The 11,575-nt window shown below is 53.1% G+C and overlaps 1 protein-coding gene across 1 annotated transcript in view; it reads right to left on the reverse strand.

Annotated features, from left to right (window-relative positions):
* Positions 1-9,395: 9,395 nt before the first annotated feature.
* Positions 9,396-11,575, reverse strand: part of LOC107112828 (chromosome unknown open reading frame, human C20orf27) — a 62,316-nt gene continuing 60,136 nt past the window's right edge. Inside the window, exon 5 of the mRNA XM_015414020.1 lies at positions 9,396-11,047. Within this exon, the coding sequence (XP_015269506.1) occupies positions 10,947-11,047 (101 nt within the window). The 3' untranslated portion in view covers positions 9,396-10,946. The remainder of the gene's footprint in view (positions 11,048-11,575) is intronic.

The raw sequence follows: 11,575 nt of genomic DNA on the forward strand, positions 1-11,575 counted from the left end.
GGTCACGTGAACACTACCCCTGGGCCCATTTCAGCCGGCTGGGACACCAGTCCGTGGAAGGCAGGACGGATCTTCAAGACCAGCACGTTCCTGATTGCCATTTCGACAGCTGGTTGGATTCATTAGACCGCCAGGCCAATGTTGTCCTCTCTGGATTTCACAGGAAGCTGCCTCATTCTGAACCTGGGACCCCCTGGGTCCATCTAGGCCAGTCTTATCTACTCAAACTGGCAGTGGTTCTCCAGAGTCTCAGGCTGGGGTCTTTTCCATCACCAACTGCCTGGTCCTTTCTAACTGGCGATGCTGGGGATTGAACTGCGGACCTTCTGCATGCCAAGCAGAGGCTCTACCACTGAGCCACGGTCCCTCTTTACAGCTCTCCGGGGTCTCAGGCAGATGTCTTTCCCATCACCTCCTGCCCAATCCTTTTAACTGGAGATGCCAGGGATTGAACCTGGGACCTTCTGCATGCCAAGCAGAGGCTCTGTCACTGAGCCATGGCCCCTCTTTACAGCTCTCCAGGGTCTCAGGCTGAGGTCTTTCCTATCACCTCCTGCCCAATCCTTTTAACTGGAGATGGTGGGGATTGAACCGGGGACCTTCTGCATGCCAAGCGGAGGCTCTGCCACTGAGCCATGGCCCCTCTTTACAGCTCTCCAGGGTCTCAGGCTGAGGTCTTTCCTATCACCTCCTGCCCAATCCTTTTAACTGGAGATGCCGGGGATTGAACCTGGGACCTTCTGCATGCCAAGCAGAGGCTCTGTCACTGAGCCATGATCCTCCCCAAACAAATCCTTTGTCTATAAAGGTTGGTATTGTCTACTCAGACTGGCAGCAGCTCTCCAAGGTCTCAGGCAGAGGTCTTTCCCATCACCCACTGCCTGGCCCTTTTTAACTGGAGATGCCGGGGATTGAAAGTGGGACTTCCTGTGTGCCAAGCAGATGCTCTACTACTGTGCCACGGCCCCTCTTTACAGCTCTCCAGGGTCTCAGGCGGAGGTCTTTCCCATCACCTCCTGCCCAATCCTTTTAACTGGAGATGCCGGGGATTGAACCTGGGACCTCCTGCATGCTAAGCAGAGGCTCTGCCACTGAGCCATGGCCCCTCTTTACAGCTCTCCAGGGTCTCAGGCGGAGGTCTTTCCTATCACCTACTGGCTTGGCTCTTTAAACTGGAGGTGCCGGGGATTGAACCTGGGACCTTCTGCATGCCGAGCAGATGCTCTTCGATTGAGCCACAGCCCAGACTCTTGAGAAGGGCAGGTTGCCAGGTTGTCGATGTGCAGTTCAAGAACAGAAGAGTTGGGTTCCGCAGAAGCAGTCTGGCTTCCAGCAAGCCTCCTCCAGGCTTGTTACTGTATGGGGGCACCAATCCCCCCACTACGTGTCAGAGTGGCAACTGGAGCCACTCGTTCAGCTGAGTCGGGGTGTGTGTGCGAAGCGTGCCTCCAACTTACAGCAAATTCACGGCCTCCAAGATGCCCTCTTGTGAACTGCATGGCCAAGGGAGAGCCTTTTGTGGCTCCCTCGACTGAATCGGCCCATCTCGTGTTGGGTCTTCCTCTTTTCCCGCTGCCGTCATCTTGTCCTTAACCGGGGGTGGCAGCATCCAGATTTTACCTGCTGAAATAGCAGTATATAACTTTCTTTTTTTGGTCCTTCTGAAAGCGAGTTATTTTGTGCCTTCCTTCCTGTCTGGGATCCTTCCCTCCCACAGCGAACCCAAAAATATTCTTAAGCATCGCCGTTCGGTCCACGGAACAAAACGGCGACGAGACGTGCTGGCACTTGAAACGTGCCACGCGCAGCCGGGCTCTGGACCCGCTCGGAGAGGTGGGCGTGCTTCTGAATGGGGAGAGGGGGTGCCCCCTCAGGGCAGGGGCAGAGGACGGGGGGGGGGGGCTCCCGGCATCCCCACCTGCTGCTTCTCTGCCTGGTGAATCGGCTGCTCTGGAGGAGAAGCACAGCACGTTCGCCTTTGTGTGGGGTGTCTGCAAGAAGTGGAAACCCACATCTGCTCATGGTAAAGGGCTACATAAGAGAGGCCATGTTGGATCAGGCCAGGGGCCCATCCAGTCCAACACTCTGTGTCACACAGTGGCCAAACATACCAGGTGCCATCAGGAGGTCCACAAGTGGGGCCAGGACACTAGAAGCCCTCCCACTGTTGCACACACACACCCAAGCACCAAGAATATAGAGCATCCCTTGCCCCAGGCTGAGAGTTCCTACCTATACCTTGTGGCTAATAGCCACCGATGGACTTCATAGAATCATAGAATGTTAGAGTTGGAAGGGACCTTGCAGTTCATCTAGTCCAACCCCCTGCACTCTGCAGGAGCACAGCCAAAAGATAGCCCTACATACCTACATACCTACAACCAATGCTCCCTCTAAGCTGTGGAGTCTTGTGAGCAAAAAATCTACTTTGTGAGCTACTGGCATTAAAGGTGTGAGCGAACGATTTGGCTACGGCTTAAATTAGTTTGCTCTGGAGCCCTCCTTCCTGAGCTAAGGCAAAAATGTGTGAGCCGGAGGCTAAAAAACTGTGAGCTAGCTCACACTAACTCAGCTTAGAGGGAACACTGCCTACAACATACCCGAAGATGGTCGTCCGGCCTCCGCTTGAAAACGTCCAGCGAAGGAGCCTCCACCACCTCCCGAGGCAGACTGTCCCACTGCTCAACCACTCTCACAGTTAGGAAGTTTCTCCTGATATTTAGCCGATTATGACTCCCTTGTAATTCCCACCCATTAGACCTAGTCTTGCAATCCGGAGCAAGAGAGACTTCTGCTCCATATGCTTATCCAATTCCCTCTCGAAGCCTCCCGTGCCTGTAGCCGCCGCCACCTCCTGTGGCAGGGAATTCCAGGTGTTAATCACTCTTTGGGTGAAAGGCTGACACTTGTATCTCCCCTGCAGGGCTATGGATGGGTATGGGCCTCGCGGGGTGTGCGTGTGTTTCACCGTTTCCCGTCTGCTTTGGGTGCATTTTGAGCTGCAGCAGAGCAAAAAAACAGCCCAGATCTGTGAAGGGAAGGGACGCCGCTGAACCTCCGTCCAACAAACACCCTTCAAGAAGAAGAGATTGGATTGATACCCTGCCCTTCACTACCCGAAGGAGTCTCAGAGCGATGTACAGTCTCCGTTCCCTCCCCCTCCCCGCCACGGACGCCCTGTGAGGTAGGCGGGGCAGAGAGAGCTCTTTCAAGAACTGTCCTTGAGGAGAACAGCTCTCAGAGAACTTCTTGAGTGAATACCCGAGAGAACTTGTGACTGACCCAAGGTCCCACCAGCAGCTGCCATGCGGAGGAGTGGGGAATCAAACGTGGTTCTCCCAGATTAGGGTCTGCATTCCTAAACACTGCACCAAACTGGCTCTTGTAAGGAAACCTGAATGTTTCCTGAGCGGAGAGCTCCGGGAATTCCAGCTGACGTTCCAGCTACAGAGATCAGTTCCCCCCGGAGAAAATGGCTTCTTTGAAAGATGGAGTCTGTGGCTTTATGCGCCATTCAGGTCCAATGCGTGCCCTCTAAACTGTGGAGTCTCGTGAGCAAGAATTCCACTTTGTGAGCTACTGGCATTAAAGTGGCGAGCGGGCGGTTTGGCTCCTGCATAGATTAGTTTGCATCTGGAGCCCTCCTTCCTGAGCGAAGGCAAAAATGTGTGAGCCGGAGGCTAAAAAATTATGAGCTAGCTCACGCTAACTCAGCTTAGAGGGAACACTGCTCCGGTCCCCTCCCCAGGCCCCACTCCCTAAATCTCCAGGAATTTCCCAACTCAGAGCGGGCAAACCTCTATGCCAAATGGAAACTGATTCCGTTTGTGGATCTCCCAAAGGTACACTTGGGGGGGGGGGTCTTGTTTAAGATGGAGAAGACTCAGGGCTTGTTCAGTAAACTAACTGGCGCAGCTTCCATGTTGCTACCTCCCTTCGAAAGTCTCCCCCCACCCACCCACCAAAGAAGAAGAAGAGAAAAGATTGGATTTATACCCAGCCTTTCACTACCCGAAGGAGTCTCCGAGCGGCTTACAAACGCCTTTCCCTTCCCCGCCCCACGACAGACACCCTGTGAAGGTCGGTGGGGCTGAGAGAGCTCTCCTGAGAACTGCCTTTCAGAGATCAGCTCTGAGAGAACTTGTGACTGACCCAAGGTCATCCAGCAGCTGCAAGTGGAGGAGTGGGGAATCAAACCCTGTTCTTCCAGGTTAGAGTCCGTGCACTTCACCACTACACCAAACCAAAAAAAAAAATGGTTGTCTTCCTTAGGGCTCCCGAACATGGTGCCCACAACCTTCCTTATGCCTGCCAAAAGTTTTAAGAAAAATGGGTGTGGCCTGGTGGGGCTTCTGCCCAGCCAGTCTTCTGATTGGCTGGGCAGTTTTAAAACTGTTGCCGTGGCGGCAGCCGCCACCACAGCGCAAGGGTCTTCCCTGCAAATGAAGGTGAGCTTCGTCCGCCATTTTCATAAAATCATAGAATGTTAAGAGTTGGAAGGGACCTTGCAGGTCATCTAGTCCAACCCCCTGCACTCTCTTCCAGCAACCATTTTATGACAGCCGTTTTGTGTCAAAATCCCAGAGGTGCCCACAGGTTGAAAAAGACTGGGGACCCCTGTGCTCAAGGCTTCAGGGCCCTGCTCATCAGCAACGTGCAGCGGGGAAAAACCTCACTTTTGGGGGAACCCCTGATTTTATTAGCTGTTGTAGATTTTCCGGGTTCTGTCGCCGTGGTCTTGGCACTGTCGGACCTGATATTTCGCCAGTAGCTGTGACTGGCGTCCTCAGAGGTATAACACAGAAAGATGGAGTCCTCTCTCTGTCAAGGTGAGAAGAAAATGGTAGGCAGGTAATTTATATCTACTCAGGAAGGTGGGGTAGGGCTGAGTTATGATCGCGTCGGAGTTCCCCAGGCTGTGACATGCTGATGGAGGAGCTTTCCTGAGGAGGTTCCTTTGCATACTGATTGGCTGTTGAAATTCTAATCTTATCTGTAGTGCTATTGTCAGATGTAGAGCCTTTTGTGTTTTTCAGGACAGGAAGCCATGCCCTATTTATTTTCAAACTCTCTTCTTTCCTGTTGAAATGGTGTTTATGTCTATGAATTTCAATAGCTTCCCTGTGTAATCTGACATGGTCATTGGATGTGTTGTCCAGCCTTTCAGTGTCTTGGAAGAAGATACTGTGTCCTGTTTGAGTTAGGCTATGATCAGCCACTGCTGATTTTTCAGGTTGGTCCAGTCTGCGGTGTCTTCCGTGTTCTTTTATTCTTGTCTGGATGCTGTGCTGTGTTTCTGTATTGTATATAATGCTGCCGTCTTTCTCGTGTGTTAACGCTTTGAATGCCATGCTGCTTGAGTGAACCTGTGGCCGCTTGTATGTTTGCCCCAAGGAGGATGTGAGAGAAGGAGCCCTTCAGCGGCTTGGCTTGACTGGTGCAGGCTGAGCTGTGGTCTTGCTAGACCCCGCAGGAATCAGGCCGGGGAAGAAACCTTCCCTTCCCAAGGCCTAGGAGAGGCCTAGCTATTCGGAGCCCAATGGCCTGATATGGTGCTATTTGCTTCTTTTATACCCCCACCTTCCTTCCCAAATGGGGACCCCGAAACCACATAGAGCTGTCTCTTCTCCTCCCCTTTGTCCTCCCAACAACCCTGTGAGGTAGGCTGGGCTGAATGTGCGTGACTGGCCCAAGGTCACCAAGCAAGTTTTCATGGCAGAGTGGGGATTCGAACCCGGGTCTCCCAGCTCCTAGTCCAACGTCCAGGGTTCCCCAGCCTTTTTGAGTCTGTTGGCACCTTTGGAATTCTGATACAGGCTCGTGCGCACAAACACAAAATGATTGCCACAGGAGAAGAAATTGGATTCGTACCCTGCCCTTCACTTGGTGTCTCAGAGCAGCTTACAACCCCCTTTCCCTTCCCCTCCCCACAACAGACACCCTGGGAGGTAGGCGGGGCTGAGAGAGCTCTTTCCAGAACTGCCCTTGAGAGAACAGCTCTGTGTGGAGAGGAAAGGAAAGGAGATTGTAAGCCACTCTGAGACGCCGCGTGAAGGGCAGGGTATATATCCAATCTCCTCCTCCTCTTTGTTCCAGTTTTGGTGGAAGCCAGTTTGGGAGCAGGAACCAGTTTGGTGTAGTGGTTAGGAGCACAGACTCTAATCTGGGAGAACCGGGTTTGATTCCCCCACTCGTCTTCCACATGCAGCTGCTGGTGTGACCTTGGGTCAGTCACAAGTTCTCTCAGGAGCAGTCCTCTCAGCGCTCTCTCGGCCCCACCGACCTCACAGGGTGTCTGTTGTGGAGAGGGGGAGGGAGAGGATATTGTAAGCCACTCTGAGACTCGGGTAGTGAAGGGCGGGGTATAAATCCAATCCCTTCTTCTTCTGTCTCCAGCTGGTGGGGGAAAGCCAATGGAGAGACAGAGGGGGGTGTCTGCTATAAATGACAGACTTTTGGTTTTCCCCAAAAGAGATGAGGTTTTTTTGGGAGGGGGGGTGTCTAGCTTGTAGCAGGCAGTCTCCTAGATTTGCCAGTTCTGGGTTAGGAAATTCCTAGAGATTCTGGGAGAGGAAAGTGGGGAGGCAGGGACCTCAGCTAAGTATCATGCCATGGAGCGGCCATTTTCTCCAGTCGTCTGGAGACCAGGGGTCGTTTCCTGCAGGAGTGCACAGGAGCGGAGCTCCAGCAGTAAAGAGCCCAGGGGGCGGGCACATGCAACAAGCCCCACCCCCTGCTCCCAGCAGCCCTCAGTCAGAGCAAGAAGCAGCCAGGTAAGTTGCAGAGCTCCCCCACGGCCCCCAGGTCCAAGACAGTCCAGTGGCACCTTTAAGACCAAGTTTTATTCAGGTACCACCTCTCCCTCCTCTACGAGGACAGATGTGCACGTCCCGTCCCCCCCCCAATAGCTAACCATCCAAAACAGTCCAGTGGAGCCTGAGTGGTGGGTGTTGCCTTCTGATACACTTCCGGGGATGTCAGGGGGTGTGGCATATGCAAACAAGTTATGCTAATGAGTTATGCTAATGAGCTCCTGCACCTCCTTTTCTACAAAATGACCCCTGCAGGAAAGCAATTGTAATCACAGGAGATCTTGGGTTACCACCTGGAGGGTGGCAACCCTGTGCTGTCCCCAGGGAACTGAGTGGGTGCTTTCCTGTCCACAAAGGAAGAGAAGAAGAGATTGGATTTATACCCCGCCCTTCACTACCCAAGGGAGTCTCAGAGCGGCTCACAAACTCCTTTCCCTTCCCCTCCCCACAACAGACAGACACCCCGTGAGGCAGGTGGGGCAGAGAGAGCTCTGACAGAAATGGCTCTTTTTCCAGAACAGCTCTTATCAGAACTACGGCTAGCCCAAGGCCATCCAGCAGCTGTGATGGGAGGAGTGGGGACCCGGTTCTCCCAGATTAGAGTCCGCGCACTTAACCACTACACCACACTGGCTTCCCCCAAAAATGTAAACTTGAAATCGCCCTGTAAACCGGCCCTTTCGTCCATCTTACAGACAGATCCTGGTAACCGAGGAACACCTCAAAATGTGGGGGCGTGGCAGGGACAATCGCAGGAGACGTCTTTTTTTCCCCGAGTGCAGTTTTGTATTCCTTTTTACTTGTAAAGAAAGAAAAGAAATCAAGTACACGCTTTTTTAAAATTTTTACACGTATGTATTTATATATAGGCACATTAAAAAAACCATAAGTTTCTTTTCTAACGAAATGACATTCCTGGTCTGTGTACCATCTGTCTTTTTTTTTAACAACCCCAAAAAAAGACATTTAAGAAATGAGCAGTGGAAAGGGGGGGGGGGGGGCGCGAAAAATTTTCCGTGTCGGAAACTAAAACTGCTCGGGTCTTCGGGGGGGGGGGGGGCACCCACGATCCGGCAGTGTTCCACTTCAACATCAACACGAACAAAACGGGAAGCGGCTCGTAGAAAAGGGCTTTCGTCTTCTTTGGCATCGGTTTCCCGATACAAGCCGCCACACCCCCTTCGCAGCTCGGGTCTACCCCACAGGGAAAAATCCGGGTTGAGGGAGGGGCAACTGAAGTTAGGAAAATGACCGGGGGGGGGGGGAAGAGATTTAAAACCTCCTCTAGCGCCGTTGTGCCAACCTACATCCCTCTTTCGTGGGCGGCTTTAATATTAAACACAGAAAGTGCGAGCTTCTAATCACGGCTCACCTTTGGTGTGGCACTGCCAAGGTTTCACAGCGACTGGCGTAGCTGGCATCTGCCCCGGCCCCCGAATGAAGGAACCTGTTCACAATCCGACGTGCTGTCAGCTGGTCAGCACCCTCCCACCTCGATAGGACTCGGGGATCCCAAGGCGACAGAACGGCGCCATTTCCACAGGGATACTTGCCCCCATTTGCTGCTCTTGGGAAGTGGGTATTTTCCCCTGCAGCACTGTGGTGCATCTATCGGCCTCTGGGGCTTTATTTGGCTTATTTTCCTATCTTTCCCAAACCCGCTTTACTGCAAATTTTTGGGAATGCTCGCAACCAAGCCTGGATGGCTGCTAGTAACTTGGGATTGGGGGGGGGGGTAGGTTCCCCCCCCCCAAATGGGCCACTGAATATTATAACAATACAACCATCTGTGTTTCGGGTTCACTGAATTCCTGGTTTTCTTCCTTCCTTGGTAAGCATCTTGCCCCTTCAATTGCAGGCATGTCCCCTTATATCTCTGCAATGAAAGGGGCATAAGGAGATGTCTCTGCAGCGAAAGAGGATAGAGGCTTGCTTTAATAAAATAAGAAGGAAAGCTGGCAGTTTAGGGGACCTGATGTAACCATCTGTGCGTAATAATAATAATAATCAGTAGCTGATTTTGAAAAAAAGAAAACCTGGAAGATTCCCAATGGTGAGGGGCGGGGATGGCAGCAGCCAGTTAAGGCACTGGGGGGCAGGGAAATTGGGGGGGGGGCACCTTGCTTCACCAGACTAATTTGAGGACCACCCTGTTGAAAAACAACCAGAGATTCATTCCACTTGTACAGGAGAAAAAGATGGTGGAGGGGCTGTAAAGCTGTTGGACCCTGCCATTTTGAGCCCCCTTCCCAAGAATCACTGCAAGCACTTCCACCCCAGAATTCCTAACACGTCAGGGAGAAAGGTTCTATGCTGGCTTGCTCCCTGCTATGTTAGCTTTCTGCTTGCGGGGATTTCCTCACCACCACCACATTAAAGGGACTTTCCAAAATGTGATCCCCCCTACTTGGCAGTGCGGACCACCACAGCCCATTTGTTTTATCCGTTCTTCTGCTCACCAGGGCTCTAGCCCAAAGGAGCCAACAGGATTCCTCCACAATTTAGGCAGATGTGTTGAGAATCGGAAGTCTCGGCTTAAAATGGTTGGAGAAGTTGGGTTGTTGTTGGGTTTTTTTGGGGGGGGGGGAGAGATGAAAATAAAAAAATGCAGCAGTACAAAGGAGAAACACACATACACACATTTTCAAGACATCGTATGGCTTGCGACAAAGAGAACACTCGGGAATCTCTCAAAAGGCCTCGACAAGTTCCCCTCTTAAGGAAAACCTCACCTCTCAACAAACTGAACGAGGGGCAATCGGCACAACCACCTGGCCAGAAGCTGGGCACTGTTGTCCCCACCCCTTTCTGGGACACGTCCCCTTTGAGGGGGCAAAAGGAGTTGTCTGAACAGTTCACTTGCCATCTGCTTAGATACGTTTAGACTTTCTGCATTCTTATTTTCCTTTCCCTGTAAATCCCTGTGTCTTTGGAGTTCTTTTGCTCCCTCTAGTGGTCGATTCGGTAGGACGCCAGCTTGTGCTCAGCATAACCACCTGCTGTTGAAATCCGCGGGGAGATATGCCGGGCATAAAACCTGTGTAATAGCAAATCGGCCACTAGAGGGAGCAAAATATATGTGGGAAAGCGGGGGGATCCCCAAAGGAACAGAGACTTACAAGTAAGGTAAATGCGAACGTGGAAAAAGCCCCCCAAATGTGAATCGGGAACCCTTTCGGCTAATCCGCTTGCAGTTCAGTTTGGAAACGGGGGCAGGACGGGGTGTAATAAGAGAGGTGTACCCTGCCCCGGCCAAAGTGGTCATGTGAACTGGCCTCAGCGAACTGGGGCAGCTATAATTAAGAGCTACATATTAGAAGTCCTACCAGCCCCTCCCCTACAGTGACCCAGGAAACTCCGAATGGCTCACTCAAATCTCTGGAGCGGGACAAATCCCCCCCCTCCCCCGAATCAGCCTTTTAGTGCTCAACGGGGGGGCTCAGAACTGTCCAGATCAACTCACGCCGCCTGTTGTCCCCCCAACAGTTTTTCACAGCTGAAGAGCTGATCCATTCTGCCCACGGGTCAGAAGAGCGCTTAGGCTGCTGCCCTGCACCGGAGGCTCCCCGTCGCACCGTCAAAGCGCCGCACAGCCGGGGGAACGAGAGGCCCCTTCGGCATGGGCCGCTGTCTCCTTTTCCCACGGTGGCTGCAAAGACTTTGGAGAGGTTTGCAAACGACAGGGCCACGCTGAAGCGGAAGAGAACACAACGCGGCTCAGGGGACGGCCTCTCCCGACACTGCCCTCCCTTCCGGAGGTCTGCGGGCACAGAGCTCTCGCACACCACGGGTGCGGACTCGAGGCCGAAGAGACGACAGGGAGCCGGTCCGCGCCTCGCCTGTCGGCTGGAGCCACAACCGTCCATTAAACCAGAGGGCTAGCGGTGCGGGGGTTTGGACGTGACGAGCGGGCGCGGGGGGGAGGGTGGAAGTAAACAGAGCGCCCGTACCCACAAGACAAGCTCCATAAGAGCGGCACGAGACAAGGACGCCCTCTGCGACGGGCGGCCAGTAAACAGCTGAGGCGGTGCTTTTTTTAAAACTTCAAGCCGAACTGGAAAATATAGATGTAGATATGTATAGAAAAACCCTAGACAGTCGGCCGGGCTTTGCGAGGGAGGGCGAGGATCCGGCCTAGTCGAAGCCGTGCCATTCGCTTTGCTCCGAGTCGTATTCCAGCTCCGCGCCGACGCACTTCACCCCCTCCAGCAGCATCGGCGTGCCGTGGTGGCGGTCTGCAAGAGAGCAAAGGGGAGGGGGACCAGAGTTAGACGCAAGCCCCCCCCCCCCTGTTCCCCTGAGGCACAGGAGAGGAAGGAGGAGAGTTGGTTTTTCTACCCCACTTTTCTCTACCCGAAGGAGTCCCAAAGCGGCTTACTATCGCCTTTCCCTTCCTCTCCCCGCAACATCGTCATAGATCCAGAGGGGTCAGCCGCGTGAAGTCTGTTGCTGCAAAATAGTAAAAAGCCCAGGAGCACCTTGAAGACTAACAAACTTTAATGGGGCGTAAGCTTTCGAGAAAAGCTGGTGACGAAGGGCGCTGTGTTTCTCGAAACCTTACGCCACAATAAAGTTTGTTAGTCTTCAAGGTGCTCCTGGGCTTTTTACTGTTCTCCCCACAACAGACACCTCGTGAGGTCAGTGGGGCTGAGAAAGCTCCGGGAGAACAGTGACTGGCTCAAGGTCACCCAGCGGGCTTCATGTGGAAGAGGAGTGGGGAATCGAATCTGGCTCTCCAGATTAGAGCCCGCCGCTCTGAACCG

Source organism: Gekko japonicus, unplaced genomic scaffold, assembly GCF_001447785.1.
Source record: "Gekko japonicus isolate JY-2015 unplaced genomic scaffold, Gekko_japonicus_V1.1 scaffold2662, whole genome shotgun sequence".
Classification (NCBI taxonomy): Eukaryota; Metazoa; Chordata; class Lepidosauria; order Squamata; family Gekkonidae; genus Gekko; species Gekko japonicus.